The sequence below is a fragment of the Cottoperca gobio genome, chromosome 5 (genome assembly GCF_900634415.1).
Source record: "Cottoperca gobio chromosome 5, fCotGob3.1, whole genome shotgun sequence".
Taxonomy (NCBI): Eukaryota; Metazoa; Chordata; class Actinopteri; order Perciformes; family Bovichtidae; genus Cottoperca; species Cottoperca gobio.
The window spans coordinates 28,055,306-28,073,682 of NC_041359.1; the positions used below are offsets into that span (position 1 = coordinate 28,055,306).

The 18,377-nt window shown below is 39.3% G+C and overlaps 2 protein-coding genes across 2 annotated transcripts; both read left to right on the top strand.

The window, feature by feature from the left end:
- The first annotated feature begins 4,027 nt into the window (after positions 1-4,027).
- cyc1 (cytochrome c-1) lies at positions 4,028-9,160 on the top strand. Its single transcript, XM_029432723.1, has 7 exons — positions 4,028-4,184; positions 6,250-6,440; positions 6,558-6,684; positions 7,084-7,241; positions 7,351-7,511; positions 8,120-8,220; positions 8,560-9,160. Exons 1-7 carry the CDS (start codon positions 4,104-4,106, stop codon positions 8,662-8,664), a joined length of 924 nt encoding a protein of 307 aa, XP_029288583.1. The 5' UTR covers positions 4,028-4,103; the 3' UTR covers positions 8,665-9,160.
- A 2,718-nt stretch (positions 9,161-11,878) lies between these two features.
- Positions 11,879-15,233, top strand: LOC115008635 (homeobox protein ANF-1-like). Its single transcript, XM_029432347.1, has 4 exons — positions 11,879-12,023; positions 13,621-13,766; positions 14,190-14,291; positions 14,891-15,233. The coding sequence occupies exons 1-4, from the start codon at positions 11,903-11,905 to the stop codon at positions 15,092-15,094; spliced, it is 573 nt and encodes a 190-aa protein (XP_029288207.1). The 5' UTR covers positions 11,879-11,902; the 3' UTR covers positions 15,095-15,233.
- Positions 15,234-18,377: the final 3,144 nt, after the last annotated feature.

The window sequence follows — 18,377 nt, forward strand, 5'->3', positions numbered from 1 at the left end:
CTATTGAGTCTTCTGTCTGATCGTTTGAGCGGAATCAGAATTTATGCCAAGTAGGTTTGCTTTGGTGTAAACATAAACACATGAAGAAAAAGAAAGATGCAAATATTTCAAAAATAATGATTTCTTTTAAATACAAAATGTTGAGAAAATTCAAATTAAATGTATTAAAAATAAATAATAAATAATTTGTACAAGAAACATAAATATAAAAAATAAAAAGACTTATGTACAGTATATCTGAATTAAAAGAGCTGTGCAGAATTGTGCAGAAATGTGGATTAATTCACAGTACGGAGCATGAGGAAGAGTTTGTCGTGCACAGTTATAGTACTCATATTCCCACATCTTTATTATTATCAATAGAAAAGATGGACAAAACTACAAAAATAAAACACGAGTTGTGATAAAAGCGAATAACTGTTAAAGGTATCCAACACACTTGCATTTCACAAATGATTTATTTATCCAGAGAGCTGGTGTTGTGAAAGAGAAAGTAATCGTCGTGCTTGTTCTTTGCAGTGCAGTAAACAAAGTGATGCGTGATTTCTGATGGTTTGAATCTTCATCCTAATTTGATGCCGTACTTTTTACATTTGCTGCGCTCGTTTGCGGCGCACGTAGCGAAGGCCTCCTGTCAAGCCAAACATGACGGCCGATGACAGACACGACCTGGGGCTGATGAATACTTTATCTCCTACCTGCCGTCAAACATCAAACATCCATCTGCAGCTGCACTCCCAATCAACAAGCTGGATGTTTTCATGTCTCTTAATATTTCAGGCTTGATGTTTGTTCTTTCAATATTTAGCTCTCACGTCTGTGATGGACGTCAGCGCAGCGCTGCTTCCGGGTTACAGATACTTTATGAAGCCTCTGTGGCCCGTTTACATTCGTATAACAGATTCAAAGTTTTGGTCCCAGTCGCACCTTTTGTTTATATTTTAATTGCGTTTGATATGCAGTACCAGTAACGGCCACTAGATGTCTCCTTAAACGCTCCATCTGTGATGTTAGCGTGTTTAAGACTTCTATTAAATATCTATGTGTTACAGCACATACTGTTTATCATCATCTGACGTATGCTGCATTACAAAGCACATACATATGGATAAAAACAAGAAAAACCTTTTAAATATTTACCCTTTTGTTAGTGTGAGTGAGATCTAACAGAACTTCAGTTGTGAGTTTTATTTGTTGATGCTTTGCTTCCATCTTCTGGAGGACACGGGAACAACAGCTTCAACTTTTTGTCCCATTTGTGTTTATAATGCAGGAATAAAGCTGTTAAAGGTACAGTTCACTATATTTCCCTTTACTTTACATGATTGTGTTCAATTCCTGGAGGCCTATTGGATCATGGTTGGGTTATGTGTTCTAGGTTATATATTGCTGTTTGACACAAAAAGGTCCGTCCTAAGCTTTTATTAGTTTCTGACTCTGGGAAAGTGGAAAAAACTGCAACATTCCCCAAAACAGAATCTGTGAACTTTAACCAAATAACACTTGTATGTTATTGTATGTGATCTTCTTTTAATAACTAATGCAATAACTCAAGTAATAATAATAATTCACTTCCATTCACTGAGGTCTGCCTCCCACTCTGTAAACCTCTGGGTAAAAACAATAGACAGGTGTTCATATGTTCATTTAAGTTTAAATTACAACAATGAAGTCAGCATAAGTATTTTTTATAAATAAAAAAGTCCTTATTTGTGTAACAAGCCACACTAACCGAGGAAACACTTTGATGGTCCACATTTAATTTGACTATGAACTGAAATAAAACAATTAAAAAATAAGTTTAAAGACCAACAGACATATATCACACACATTCAGATTTAAGCCTCGTAGTCGGACCCACAGACAGACAACACACACACATTCAGATTTAAGAGTCGTAGTCGGACATAAGAAGATAATGGACGTCTCTACGGACTCGAGGTGCATTTCCATGTAGGCTGAAGTGTTTAAGATGCTATTATCTCATCATTTTGCCGCTTGATATATATATATATATATATATATATATATATATATATATATATATATATATATATATATATATATATATATATATATATAATAACAATCATCAGAATATTATTTATTCAAGTATTTTACATATGCTGCATATTTGCTATATTGATAGATAGATACTACTGACTATATCATATGCATACTTCTACAACCTGTTATCATTATGTATATATTTACTGCAATACTGCACAACCTGTTTGAATTACAGTTTATACATTTTACTTGTACTGTACACTCGTCTACTGAGTATTATCTTTTATTCCAAGATTGTAGCGGCTGCGCTGTTTTTAATGTCTTAGACTCTTATTAGATTTTATTTACGTGACTTTTCTATACATATTTGTATGAGCACTTTTGGGGGAATATGAGATCTAAGAGTTGCTTTGCAAACGACGAATTGTTGTGCAATAAAAAAAACGTAAACTATGATTTATTTTATCTCAACAGTATTTCCATTACTTGCTTCTTTATACTTCTACTTCATTACAATTCAGAGACAAATATAATATATAGTTTTTACTGCACTACATTTATTTATTTAATTACTTTGATGATTCAGATTAATAATACAAAATACAATCGACAAATTATTTCTCACGTATTAATAAAGGTTAAGATACAGATACCAGCAGTATAGAAAATAAATAAATAGAATAAAATAAAATAGAATAAATAAATAAATAAATAAATAAAATAAAATAAATAAATAAAATAAATAATAAAATAAAATAAAATAAAATAAATAAATAAAATAAAATAAATAAAATAAAATAAAATAAAATAAATAAAATAAAATAAAATAAAATAAATTCTGCAACATTAAAGTGATGAACACATTAATTCTTCAATAATTATAATACAATAATATAACACATATTATTCTGAGATGCAGTATGAGTACTTATACTTCAGGACTTTTACTTGTAAGAGGTTTTCTACACTGTGTTATTACTACCTTTTACTGAAGTAAAAGATCTGAGTACTTCTTCCACTTCTGCTAAATTATGAACAAAACAAATATCACAACATGTTGGGTCAACTGGGCGCGTGTTGTCTCTGTTCAGGTGTTCAATAAAGTTTTCTCCTTCTAAAGTTATTCGAGGTGAAGGGACTGACTGGGCTCATTGTAAGAACTGATCTTGTCCTCATGTCAGGGTTAAACAACATTAAACAACTCGAGTTTATAAAAAGGTTTCAACTTTGTCCTTCATCATGTTACTTTAAAACTTCAGTCTGACACTCTTCACAATGTAGGTCAAATGATCTCATGTCGTGAAGCAGCCGCTGGATCACATCACATCTGATTTATTACAAACTAACGAATACAAACATTTCGGGAAAATAAGTGTGAGCGTATTCATTTGTTTGTTTTATAATATGTTACTTAACAATGCGAAAAAAGGTTGCGTAAATCCAGGTTGTGTAAATGTTAATGTCAAGTTAGCCAGAATCAGCCCGGATATGTAGTTCCGGTTAGTAGGTGAGGGTTACCTTCAAAATAAAAGCATCAAATCCTCCTTTGCTTTCTGGAAAATGTTATTAGATTAATTAAAATAAAAAATTTCTAGACAAAAAGGGAGACATGAAATTAGTACAAAATGTTAAGGATGACAAAATAAAGTTTACCTTATTTCCACATTCGTCCTTAATGTAAAGTATAGATGCAGGAGTCACACTACCAACACACCAATATGACAATTACCTAAATGTTCATCTATACAATAACTTAAAGTACAAAATAAATAAATCGATATATGTTTTTGTAAAACAATGTATGAGTAGAATGGTTATTTTTTCCTTTTAAAAATAGTTTTTACAGTAAATGTTGCAAAAAGCAATAGTGCATGTATATGTTAATTATGTGCACTATTCTTATAGTGTTTCATACATAAGCAGCTGGAAGTGATGGAAATGGGTCTCAGAGGTTTTATTCTGACAGTTGTGACCTTAATACAATCCACTTCACCGAGGCTGTTTTTATTTTGAAGGTTCCGACCGGAAGGATTCTGTAGCCTCACGCGCTAGTCCCAGCAGATCTCTCCTCAGCTCGGAGTACCGCAGAGAAGATGGCGGCGCTACGAGTCGTGGTGCTATCGGGGAGTGGGAGAGCCCTCCTCAACACATCGAAAACTATCAAGACCCCCGTGGTAGGTCGAAAGATGAGGGTTGAATGTATCACCCAGGACAGAGTGGTTTAGAACAGTTTAATAGTTATTATGGGGTGTCCTGACTACGAGCTAATGTTAGCCTGGTTACTGTCAACGGGGTGAGACAAGGTCACTCGTGTTCCCACATATGTTAGGTTGTCGGCAACAGCTGTTGCACTAGGGTCACTATTATTGTGTCGCTCTGTACGCATAGAGATCAATATGGCGTCAATAACTGCGACAACAAACTCAGATATCTAGAAAAACCTGGTAGCCACCGCTGTGTGGAGCAAGCTAGCCGCTTAGCTAACTCATACAGTCGTGTCAACCAACCGGCGAATGTGCAGGTTCACTACTATGTACCTTCTACCTTAGCTAACGCTACAGGAACACGCTTCTGCATGTAAGAGAGTGTGTGTGGTCGTAGAGTGTGTAGTCGTGTCAAGCCTGAGTGGTGTTGGGTTCATATCCCGTCAAACATCCACGGCTAAAGAAGCTAAGCTAATCGGCTTGCTAACGAGTTAGCATTTCAAGGACTGAAAGGACTTCCGGTGAAGAAAGCTGTCTTTATTGCTCTACCCTTCATCTGTTAGCTATATGTCACATATGGGTATGCTAGTTTTAACTTTATGTATTTATTTGTTTTTTTGGCGCATAAGGGGAATCTAGAAAACATAAGAAGTTGAATGTCTTTATGTCATTTACTCAGTAATATCAGTTGTGACCTGATGATGTTTGTGTAAGCTTGTCAAGGTTGTTTAAATTATTAACAAAGACAAAAATAAAGTGCACCTTAGTGCTTGATATGAAGAGAGTAGTGTAGGGGACACCACACCAACACTATGGTAAATACTTGAATGATCATTATACAATCACTCTCATGAAAAGAGTAAAGGCGACAGTATGTACAGGAGAATGATAAGCCGATCAAAGTGTGATGGTTTAAGGTCCAGATGTATCCTGTTACATGTGCCACCATCACTAATACAATGGTATGCCCCCATGGTATAGGGTTGCAACTAATATTTAGTTTTATTGATTAATCTGCTGGTTATTTTGCTGATTGCGTGTTTTGAAAAATGGCCGTCACACTTTGTCAGAGCCAAATTTGACATGTCTGCCTTGTTTTGTCTAAACACATCAAAGTGTTTTGTCTTGGGGAATAACTTAAACAACTGTTTGGAGATTCATTTTCCGTTTGACTTAAAACATTTATTAAATAATCATTTCAGCTCTTGCTGTAGTGAAATGTTGCTCATGCGTGACACGTAACCAACATGTGGGACTTTGTAATGGTTTGGTAATTGCCCGCTGGCAGACATCACTTCACCAGTCAGGTGGTGTGTGTGTGTGTGTGTGTGTGTGTGTGTGTGTGTGTGTGTGTGTGTGTGTGTGTGCGCGCTGATGCAGGGGTGCAGTCATGTAACGCTCGCTGGTTACAGAAGCACGACTGAAGGACAGTTTCATAAGGACAGCCACGATAAGCTGCAGATAGTCGTCCCCACAGTGACGCTGCGTCTGCAGGGGGGCCTTTATTTTGACGGGTGTTGTAGCAGAATCCTGCTTTGCTCTCCTGAACTTTACCTTTAAATCATTTTATATTTGCTAGAACACAACGAGGAGAAGATGTTAAACTGGGTTTCCAGAACATAGAATTTCAAAACAAATATATTTTATGGATCAAACCGTTTGTAATTGATCAGCGTACTTATCGGTGGCTAAATCATTTGTTCAGTTGTTGCTAAGAATCTTTTTTACAAACCAACCCAAATGTTAGGATATGAAGAGGGTAAATCAAAGATAGTGATCTCTCAATTATTACTTTTGTATATGAAATTTGAGAAAATGGCAGAAAATGTTTATTAGTGTAAATTCTTTCAGAGGATTTGTTTAAAACGGAAGTAAAAAAAACACCAAATATTCACATTTGGCTCGTAAAAACCAGTTTCTGGGCATTTTTGCTAAAATGTTGTTTTGTCCAACTAATATATCTACCTAGAAATTATTTAAATAAGAAGTTTTATAACATTAAAAAACTAACTTGTACGTTGTTGTTGCTCCGCAGGCCAAAATGTCCTTCGCCAGCCTGCCTCGGAGCAAGAAGGTTGCCCTGACGACACTAGGCGTGGTCACCGCGGGCGGAGCAGGGCTCGCCATGATGCTGCACCAGTCCGTCAGAGCCTCCGACCTGGAGCTCCACCCCCCAAATTACCCCTGGAGCCACGGTGGCCCTCTGTCCTCTCTGGACCATGCTAGGTGTGACACACACACACACACACTGTTTTGTTGGAACCGTTGATATAAAATCTGTTGTGTCTTGGCCGCTTTAGTTTTGCACTTTGTAGAGGATGACCTCTCTCTGCCCCCCCGCAGTATTCGGCGTGGCTACCAGGTGTATAGGCAAGTGTGTTCAGCCTGCCACAGTATGGAGTACCTGGCCTTCAGAAACCTGGTGGGAGTGTCGCACACAGAGGCCGAGATGAAGGTCATCGCTGAGGAGGTGTGTGTGTGTGTGTGTGTGTGTGTGTGTGTGTGTGTGTGTGTGTGTGTGTGTGTGTGTGTGTGTGTGTGTGTGTGTGTGTGTGTGTGTGGACTTATTGATGTCTGAGTATTTTACAGCAGTTGTCAACCTTTAGTAACAAAACTCACTTCTGAAGGAAAAACCCACTTTGTCCTCACCTGATGATGATGATGATGATGATGATGTGTTGTGATATCGGACGTAACTGGTCATTCAAATTCTAAAAATAAATGACAGATACTTAGCTTTGTACATGAACAAATAAATACATCTGAACTTATGTTTATTGTTAAACAATAAACACATTAAAGTATTTGTGACACCTGGATGTACCTGCAGTTATATCCTCTGCTCACGTTAAAGCTGTGTTGTGTTCAGGCTGAGGTGGTGGATGGTCCTGATGAGAGTGGAGAGATGTTCACCCGTCCAGGAAAGGTGTCGGACTACTTCCCGAAACCCTACGCCAACCCCGAGGCAGCCCGGTCCGCCAACAACGGAGCCCTGCCTCCAGACCTCAGCTACATTGTCCATGCCAGGTAACTCCTGAAAACAGAAATCCTTCACAGTTCAGTGTGACAGACGGAACATCTCCTGAGCTCCACATGTCCTTGGTGTTCACCTGCTGTGTCCCTCTGCTCCCCTCAGACATGGAGGAGAGGACTACGTGTTCAGCCTGCTGACGGGATACTGCGAACCTCCAGCCGGCGTGGATGTGAGAGAGGGACTTTACTACAACCCGTACTTCCCTGGACAGGCCATCGGCATGGCCCCGCCCATCTACAATGAGGTGCTGGAGTATGATGACGGTAAGTAAGGATGCAGCGTGTGTGTGCGCAGTCTGCTGTCAGAGCAGATGATAGCAATGCTAATGTTAGCAACCGTGGCAACAAGCAATCGTTATTACCGTTAAACAGGACAAAGTTCTCTTTATTATGCAACAACACTGCAAAGCTGATTCTTTACCCGTCACCGTGACTGCAAGAATATCGATCAGCCGAGCGCCAATCTGTAAAACCTGGAAGTTTTGTATCAACTGTCCTGGTCAGCAGGATTATAAGCGTCCCAGCCGGGCGGAGGAGCGACGCTACAAACGTTACGGAAGAAACGACTTGTAATTCACAGTTGCCTTGTTAACAGCAACCAGCGGTGACATCGTGCCCATCGGTTTGTCTCCCTGCACGGCTACAGGTCCCAGCTTTGGTTCTGGTCCGCAGTCGTGGGACATGGTCGGGTCTGGTATCCCGTCACATGTATCTGTTGTTCAGACGTTTTCAGACAGAAGAAACAAAAACAGCAGAGTGTTCCTTCTCTATGAATATACATTTTTACAGTTTCAGGTATTAAACACCAGCGTGATGGAAGGTTTAAGCATTTCAGCAGAACTCAGATCTTTGTTGTGTTTCTGTTGCTATAGGAACCCCCGCCACCATGAGCCAGGTTGCTAAAGACGTGAGCACGTTCTTGAGATGGGCCTCAGATCCGGCACACGACCAACGCAAACGCATGGGAATTAAGGTACCACACACACACACACACACACACACACACACACACACACACACACCTGGGCTGTCAGTTTGCTGATACGATCTCTAATGTGGATAAAACAGTACTTTCTTTTCTTCAACATGTTTTCTACAAAAGAAGCTAACGTTTGTAAATGTTGTAACTCGAGCAGCAGTACAAGATTAAAATAGTCTAAATAACTTCAAATCTTTCGTCATGTCTTTACGATCATCTCCACCTGCATCAGAAAGTAGAATCCCGTTTTAAGCGAAGTCTTCTGTGTTGAAGGAGTTTGAAGCGTAAACATGGAGCTCGTCGTAATCTTTCCGTTCTCTCGTTCTCTCCCAGTTGCTGATGGGCGCCGTCATCCTCGTCCCGCTGGTGTACTACATGAAAAGACACAGGTGGTCTGTGCTGAAGAGCAGGAAGATCGCCTACAGGCCTCCCAAGTAAACGGAAACAAACACACCCCTACCTGGGCCCAAAACCTACCAGAGAGGGCTGCGTTCAACGACCCCACAACGCTCACCTCATGATCATGCAGACAAAGAACAACTGACAAACACACACATGCCTTTCTAAGAGGGAGTACAGAAGTCAGAGTATATATACGATGTTTATTCCTACAGAAGAATGCCTGTTTAGTTGTTGGCGTCGTAGAGCAAAGTGCGAGAGTTGCGGCGTTCTTGAACGCACCCTCCACTGAGTTTGTTTGTTTGATCTGCATCGAGTCATTACTCACACTTTGTCTCAGTCGACTGAGAAGTCGACTGACTGTCCATCTTTGTAAGATACTCAATAATCACTCAAGCTGAGAAATGGTTGCCGTCAAAGTTCGTAACATCCTGAGTGTAAATCCATCCTCCCCGAGCGCTCCACGCCGCCGCAGTGGATGCAACGCAACCTCCGAACCTGTTTTACTGTACAAAATAAATTATCTTAAAGGAAACTTCTCTCTGTGGCGCTTTTTGTTCCTCGCAGCTGTCGAAGCTCTCAACACGCCTGCTTCCACGCTTTGTCGTGTGAACATTTAATAAACTGGTGAATGAACACACACACACACACACACACACACACACACACACACACACAGCAGTCAATCCTCCTTCACCGAAGTTATGATGTAGCTCGATCCGTTTCAGGGACGAGTTGTTCCGATGCATTTTGGAGATGCTGTGTTGCCTTATAGAGAGCTGCTGTACACATTAACACGACCTGTTGCTACGATACAAACTGCACAATCATTGTAAATATCACCGACTGTAAAAACCCAGAATGTTTTTTTATTGCATGTTTTAGTGGACTAGAAAATATTGTGATTTAAATATCAGGTTTTACATTCTTTACATTTATTTCAAACATTTGTCCATCATTACTTCTGGTGTCACGTACGAAGCTCGTGGAGCAGGAAATGAAACAAACAAACAAATGAAATAAAAACAATCTAACCCTAATGAGCTGTTTGCATAAAAACTATTAAATATCTTCAGATTATTTTTGGTAAAAATCTCTTTTTTCTCCAGATAATCGGATAATTTATGTTTCACGTGAACAACTATCTCGGTCTTTGTGCGTCATCCATTTTTACTAAATGTGTTTTGGTTTTTCTTCACGTGCATCGCGTAAAAAAACTCATTTTCTAAATAATTTTATTTTCTAAATGTACATTTGGCCGATGTCTCAGGATTTTGTTCAGTTCTGTGAAGAAAACTAAATTAAATTGTTATTTTTAAAGTTTGGATTATTATGAAAGATATATAATATTTTATATTCAAATATTTATATTTATTACATATATATATATTTCTTTTTTTTATCTCGCAGAGAAAACGTGAAAAGTATGTAATTAAAACAACTAAAGGGGCGGGAGAACAAAGAAGAAGAAGAAAGGGAGAAGATGACACTGAATTTGTCAAAAAAAAAAGAATCCGTTTAAGATTAAGATTGTTAAATTAAAAGTAGAAACAATACGGACAGAATTGTATTGAAAGCTTTTCTTCTACAACATTCTTCTTCCACATTGTTCGTCATAGAAGGTGTAAATAAAGTTTTGATTTTGAATCTTTTTTTTTCTTTTATAAAATGAATGAAATTAAAAAACCTTTTTTCTTTAAGAAATCTTCAGTTTTAGCTGCTGGAGCTCCTTAAAGTCTTGTTATAATGTAGTAATAATAATAATAATAATAATAATAATAATGCAACACACTTAAACACTAATAAAATAAACAATACAAATTATAAGTGAATAAGAAGAAGAGAATTATTATTAACATAATGACAATGATATTAAAATGTTCACAGAGTCCACATCTCTTAAAGCTTTTGGTAAAATAAATAAAATCATTTTGGAGTTTGGTTTAAAAAAAAAAATGTTTTTAAATTTAATTCATTTTATAAAAGAAAAAAAAAGATTCAAAATCTTTGTGTAAATAAAGTTTTGATTTAAAAAAATAATTTAAATAATAACAGTGTTACATGTTTGAGCTACTTGAAGTCTTGTTATAATAATAATAATAATAATAATAATAATAATAATAATAAACTTTATTTATACAGCACTTTTCACACAAGAGATGCAGCTCAAAGTGCTTCACCAAAATGCAAATGACACACATTTAAACACTAATACAATTAGATAATAATGAATAAGAAGAATAAAGAGAAAGACATTAATTATAAGCCAAATTAAAGCTTTAAATAAAGTATTCTATCATTTTGCTGCCTGTTGTTTTGTGTGTAACTGTGTGTTGTTGTCACAGGTTGTGTGTTCAATGACCGCCTGAGGAGCCGGAGATGCTGCGAGGAAGGAGGTGGACAAAGTGTTTGTTAAGAATTAGTTTCCCGACGTAATTCCCCCGTAAGAAGCGCTCACTGGGATAAATAAACAAGTGTGCGGCGGCTTCAGGGCTTCATCAGGAGATAATCTGCTCGTGAAAAGGTTTCCCCTCCCTGCTGCCGAGCTTCATCTGCATCACAACACACACAGATTAGACGAATAGTATTAGTGGATCTCCCCGGATCATTATTACTGCCATCATTATCATTATTATTATTATTATTATTATTAGATTAAACTCCGTCACAGACCTGTCGGGGAAGAATGGACGTATATTTTAGAGTGAAAACTGAACTGATTTTCTACTTTGGTAATTCCGAAGAAAAGGCTGGAATTATGCTTTGTGTCTTTTAAAAAGGCTCCTTGTGTTAATCTCTCTCTCACACACACACACACACACACACACACACACACACACACACACACACACACACACACAGGCAGGCAGTGTGTCACATGAGGGAATCTCAGGTATAAATAAACACACATGCTCACACACGAGAGGTTTGTTTTGTCTCCTGCAAAGTTTGCAAATACTCTGTTTTTGCAGAGTCGTGAAACTTAGGTCAAGTAAATATTTGAATAACACACACACACACACACACACACACAGCAGAGATTAGCGGCTGTAAGGAACCTCGGGGAATCTCATTCACATGGAAAACCACTTCTTAATTCTAATTGGTGGCCGGTGTAAATCCTCCTCTCACATTGAAACCAGCAGTTTGTCTTGCTGCTGCTTCACATGCACCTCAGACCTTCAGTCCGCAGGTCTGCAGAGTACAACTTATACTTGCAGGTTTCTATTGAAAGAAAGGCGACTAATGGAACTATTTGTTTTGTCGTAGTTTTATTATGGCGTCCACTTTGGCTCCTGTGACAGCAGAAAGCCGGCCGGCGTTCTCCATCGAGCGGATTCTGGGGTCGGAGCTGGAAAGACCTGGAAGCTGCCTGAAGCTCCACCGACCCTGGACAGGTGAGCAGACACGCAGTTAACTAAAGAGCCGAGAGAACCACGGCCAGGAAGGGAGAAGAAGCTATTTAAAGTATGTAAGATTGTTAAAATATATAAATACAATGTTTTAGAAGTTCCTAGATATCAAAGAAAACACTTCCTGCTTTTCTTCTTCTAGCAGATCAACTGAGCACCGAGAGATCTTTGCTTCTTAATTCAAATTATATCCAACATCATTCTCCATATTCAGTTCTTATCTCTTATCGTCTGCCCTCTTCCCCCGGAGAACACAGATTCTAAATAAAATAAATATAGTAGAAAAGTGCTTCAAACATTTACTAACATTTGTGTCGTGGTTTGTGTTAAATGTTTAAAAGAGAACACGTCTCTAAAGCGTCCGTCTGATGCACACAACTCACATCACACGGACGTGCTAAAAACAAATAGAATTTAAGAATTGACCCGTTTATATATGTACATATAATATATGTATAATGTATAGATAATATATATAATATATATATATAATATATGATAATGTATAGATAATATATATAATATATATATATATATATAAGAGATGTATAATGTATAGATAATATATATAATATATATATAATATGTACGATTCTCGCTACTATATAATCTCTATATCTCTCTCTCTTCTCATCCTCTCTCTTCTCTATCTCTCTCTCCTCTCATCTCTAGTATCTGTCTCAGCTCCTCTCTCTCTATCTATCTATCTCTATCTCTCCCTCATCTAATCTCTCTTATATCTCTTCTCTTCTCTCCCTCTCTCTCTCCCGCTCTCTCTGTCTCCTCTTCTCTATCTCTCTCTCTCTCTTATCCCTCTTCTGCCTCTCTCCTCCTCTCTCTCCTCTCTCGGCTCCTTATGTCTCCATCTCTCTCATCTCTCTCTCTCTCTCTCTCATATAGAGATCTTATATATAATCTCTGTCTACTGGCTATATAATATATCTCCTCTTCTCTTATCCCCTTCCCCTTCTTACATATACATACAAACGGGTTCCTAACTATTAATTTATATATATATATTATCTTTATAAATATAATATATATATATATATATATATATATATATATATATATATATTATGTATATAATCTAATATATAATATTATTATCTACCTTTATATACATTATAATATATATATCATATATATAATATAAATATACAATATATATATATTATAATATATAATATAAATAAGTTATAAATATATATATATATAATATATTTAGTTAGATAAAAAAGAATATGACTCCAGTCCTCCCATCGATCGACTCAGTTCTTCTGCAGCTTCTTGAAACATTTATTTTTGCAAGACGAATGAAAATTTGTAAAATAAACAACGAAACTCATTTATTCAGATTCTCCAGTTTTTCTATTGATTGAAAGTAGTTGTGTCACATTCAGCTAAACTGAACTTAAATAGACTTTAAACTAAAAGAAAATAAATCATGAAGCTCACAACAGGTAAGAATAAATAAAAAGAAACATATAAAATGTTCTGTCTTCTGTTTAATGTTGTGTGAATGAATTACTTAAATTATAAACACATATCATATTTAATATATATTTCCCCCATGATCCAGAGATCAGAGCGGAGGACAACAGAGGAAACAGTATCTTCTCTAAACAACAACTTTGTTATCAACATCATCACCTGCTGAGCCCCCCCCGCCCGCCGTCCAGCTGGTACATCGGACGCAGACCACGCACCGCCTTCACCAACAGCCAGGTGACACATCCCATAATAAGTCTTTCAGACACAGAGATCCTCAGAAAGGTCTGGGAATTTCATTGTGTGCGTGTGTGTGCGTGTGTGTGTGTGTGTGTGTGTGTGTGTGTGTGTGTGTGTGCGTGTGTGTGTGTGTGCGTGTGCGTGTGTGTGTGTGTGCGTGTGTGTGTGTGTGTGTGTGCGTGTGTGTGTGTGTGTGTGTGTGTGCGTGTGCGCGTGTGTGTGTGTGTGTGGTGTGTGTGTGTGTGTGTGTGTGTGTGTGTGTGCGTGTGTGTGTGTGTGTGTGTGTGTGTGTGTGCGTGCGTGTGTGTGTGCGTGTGTGTGTGTGTGTGTGTGTGTGTGTGTGCGTGTGTGTGTGTGTGTGTGTGTGTGCGTGTGTGTGTGTGTGTGTGTGTGTGTGTGTGTGTGTGTGTGTGTGTGCAGGTGAATGTTCTGGAGACAGTGTTTCAGGTGAACTGTTATCCAGGTATCCAGCTGAGGGAGCAGCTGGCCGGGAGACTGGACCTGGACGAGGACAGAATTCAGGTTCATAGAGCGCAGAATCTTTTTTATAAATTATTATCTATAATCTCATTTTAAATTCCAGTGAACGTTTATTAATTTAATCCTGTATTAGAGACTTTGAGATCTGGATTTATTTTCCCAGAGAATAATAAATAACCGGATGATTCACAGTTTACCAGTGTGACTGCAGATATTTGGGTAAAATTATGAATTTTCCAGCTATAAAAATAACCGTTTCATCAGGACAAGTTTTTCTTAATTTATTTATCATTAAATATTTAAAATAGGTTTTTCCTTTTGTTTTAAACATATTTTTGCCTTTTTTGAAACATACAAAACAGCCAAAGAACAATATATAAAATATATATATAAAGACAATCAAACAAAGTTACATTAATAATAATAAGTTCTTTGCAAAGTATTTGCTGCTAAACGTTACTGAACTTTATAAGTCACAGTTATATCGACATATTAAGTTTGCATTGTTTACCTCGGTGTCGTCGTTGTTTACCGATCAGGAAGTGCAGTAAACATGATTTTGCACCGCGGGTACCAGGATGTGGGCTCCAGCCTGGAGCTCTGCCGCTTCTGTGTCCAAAGAACTTTCCTCTCTCTCTCAGATCTGGTTTCAGAACCGGCGAGCCAAGCTGAGGCGTTCCCTCCGAGAAACCCGTCTGCAGCTGGTTCAGACGGCCGTGGCCGACCTCGGGGTCATAGGTCAACTGAAGGCCGAGCGGGACGTGCGAGGTGACCTGGCGCTCGCCCGGCGGCTCGTGTCTCGTCTGCAGCTCGAGGTGCAGGAAGAGGAGGAGGGGTGCCGGTGACCGCCCTGTTTACCTTTATTCATCTTCTGATTCCTTCTTTCACACGTCATGTAAAAACAAATGGGGACACATTTACGTCCCACTTTGTTCGACTCAGTAACGTTTCATCTGCTCTGGATCCGTTCGTCGTCTTCACATGTTTCTGTTCTGTAAAATGTACAAAGTCTAATTAAAGTATTTGAGTCTTGTGTCATTAAGATGTGTCCGTTTCTACCTTCATGATGCTTTAAGGCAGTCGATTGTCAGGAGGTTTTATATGAACATATATGACTCATATATCTTTACATTTAAAATTCATTTGTGTAATTATATAACTTCTGAGGTCAGTATTTCTATTTACATTTCCCTAAAAGTGTTGCTTTATTTAGCAGGCCGACATTCACGCACACTCATGTTGAGTTATGTTGATGGTGATACTTTAGTAATATTTGTGGTATTAATACTAAATATAATACTTATATCTATATACTTAATATAAAAAGATATGACACAGAGCAGCGCACTAATATGGACACTTGTAAAACTCTACTTGACTAAATGTAAAAAGAGGCTCAAACTAAATACGTTCAAAGTAAAAGTAGTATCTTTCTATAAATGTAGAAATTAAATTATATATATATATAATATGAGTTTCCCCAATTTACGAATAATAAATCCTTGAATGCAGGATTTTTACCTGTAGAGTATTAAATGAAATCACATGTATTTATAACCCAATATCACAATTATACATTTGTCTCAGTGTTTACAGACTGTACAGGATACAACACCCTCTGTCCTTACACCCTCTGTCCTTAGATCCTCTGTCCTTAGACCCTCTGTCCTTAGATCCTCTGTCCTTAGACCCTCTGTCCTCAGACCCTCTGTCCTTAGACCCTCTGTCCTTAGATCCTCTGTCCTTAGATCCTCTGTCCTTAGACCCTCTGTCCTTAGACCCTCTGTCCTTAGATCCTCTGTCCTTAGACCCTCTGTCCTTAGATCCTCTGTCCTTAGACCCTCTGTCCTTAGATCCTCTGTCCTTAGACCCTCTGTCCTTAGATCCTCTGTCCTTAGATCCTCTGTCCTTAGACCCTCTGTCCTCAGACCCTCTGTCCTTAGACCCTCTGTCCTTAGACCCTCTGTCCTTACACCCTCTGTCCTTAGACCCTCTGTCCTTAGATCCTCTGTCCTTAGACCCTCTGTCCTTAGACCCTCTGTCCTTAGATCCTCTGTCCTTAGACCATCTGTCCTCAGACCCTCTGTCCTTAGACCCTCTGTCCTTAGATCCTCTGTCCTTAGACCCTCTGTCCTTAGACCCTCTGTCCTTACACCCTCTGTCCTTAGACCCTCTGTCCTCAGACCCTCTGTCCTTAGACCCTCTGTCCTCAGACCCTCTGTCCTTAGACCCTCTGTCCTTAGATCCTCTGTCCTTAGATCCTCTGTCCTTAGACCCTCTGTCCTTAGACCCTCTGTCCTTAGATCCTCTGTCCTTAGACCCTCTGTCCTTAGATCCTCTGTCCTTAGACCCTCTGTCCTTAGATCCTCTGTCCTTAGACCCTCTGTCCTTAGATCCTCTGTCCTTAGATCCTCTGTCCTTAGACCCTCTGTCCTCAGACCCTCTGTCCTTAGACCCTCTGTCCTTAGACCCTCTGTCCTTACACCCTCTGTCCTTAGACCCTCTGTCCTTAGATCCTCTGTCCTTAGACCCTCTGTCCTTAGACCCTCTGTCCTTAGATCCTCTGTCCTTAGACCATCTGTCCTCAGACCCTCTGTCCTTAGACCCTCTGTCCTTAGATCCTCTGTCCTTAGACCCTCTGTCCTTAGACCCTCTGTCCTTACACCCTCTGTCCTTAGACCCTCTGTCCTCAGACCCTCTGTCCTTAGACCCTCTGTCCTCAGACCCTCTGTCCTTAGACCCTCTGTCCTTAGACCCTCTGTCCTTACACCCTCTGTCCTTAGACCCTCTGTCCTTAGATCCTCTGTCCTTAGACCCTCTGTCCTTAGACCCTCTGTCCTCAGCCCCTCTGTCCTTAGACCCTCTGTCCTTAGATCCTCTGTCCTTAGACCCTCTGTCCTTACACCCTCTGTCCTTAGACCATCTGTCCTCAGACCCTCTGTCCTTAGATCCTCTGTCCTTATACCCTCTGTCCTTAGACCCTCTGTCCTTAGATCCTCTGTCCTTAGACCCTCTGTCCTTAGACCCTCTGTCCTTACACCCTCTGTCCTCAGACCCTCTGTCCTCAGACCCTCTGTCCTTAGACCCTCTGTCCTCAGACCCTCTGTCCTTAGACCCTCTGTCCTTAGACCCTCTGTCCTTACACCCTCTGTCCTCAGACCCTCTGTCCTTACACCCTCTGTCCTCAGACCCTCTGTCCTCAGACCCTCTGTCCTTAGACCCTCTGTCCTTAGACCCTCTGTCCTCAGACCCTCTGTCCTCAGACCCTCTGTCATTAGACCCTCTGTCCTTAGACCCTCTGTCCTTAGACCCTCTGTCCTTAGACCCTCTGTTCTTACACCCTCTGTCCTTAGACCCTCTGTCCTTACACCCTCTGTCCTTAGACCCTCTGTCCTCAGACCCTCTGTCCTTAGACCCTCTGTCATTAGACCCTCTGTCCTTAGACCCTCTGTCCTTAGACCCTCTGTTCTTACACCCTCTGTCCTTAGACCCTCTGTTCTTACACCCTCTGTCCTTAGACCCTCTGGCTCCCATTGTACTCTTAGAGACTCTAGGAACCACAAGTAACCCTGCAGTCTGGGAGCGCAATGCTCTAGTTGGTTTATAAGGTACTATGAGATCTTTAAGATATGCTGGAGCCTGACCATTAATTGATTTATAAATCAGGAGAAGGATTTTGAATTCTATTCTGTATTTTACCGGGAGCCAGTCCTTGAGATTTGTTTTATGTGGGAGTTAAACGACAGATCTTGATCAAAGATGACGCCAAGATTCCTTACAGTGGTGCTGGAGGCCAAGTTAATGCCATCCAGAGCTTCTATGTCATTAGAAAATGTGTTTCGGAGGCGTTTAGGGCCAAGTATAATAACTTCACTTTTGTCTGTTTAACATCAAGACGTTGCTGGACATCCAAGTTTTTATGTCCTTAAGGCTTGAAGTTTAGCCAATTGATTGGTTTCATCTGGTTTAATCGATAGATATAATTGGGTATCATCCGCATAACAATGAAAGTTTATAGAGTGGTTCCTTATAATATATGAAGTTAGTTGGTTAGGGTTGATTGGAGTAAAACAGTCTAGATATATTTCAGGAGTTACTAATGTTTTTAAGGTTCTGGAGGTTGAAGTT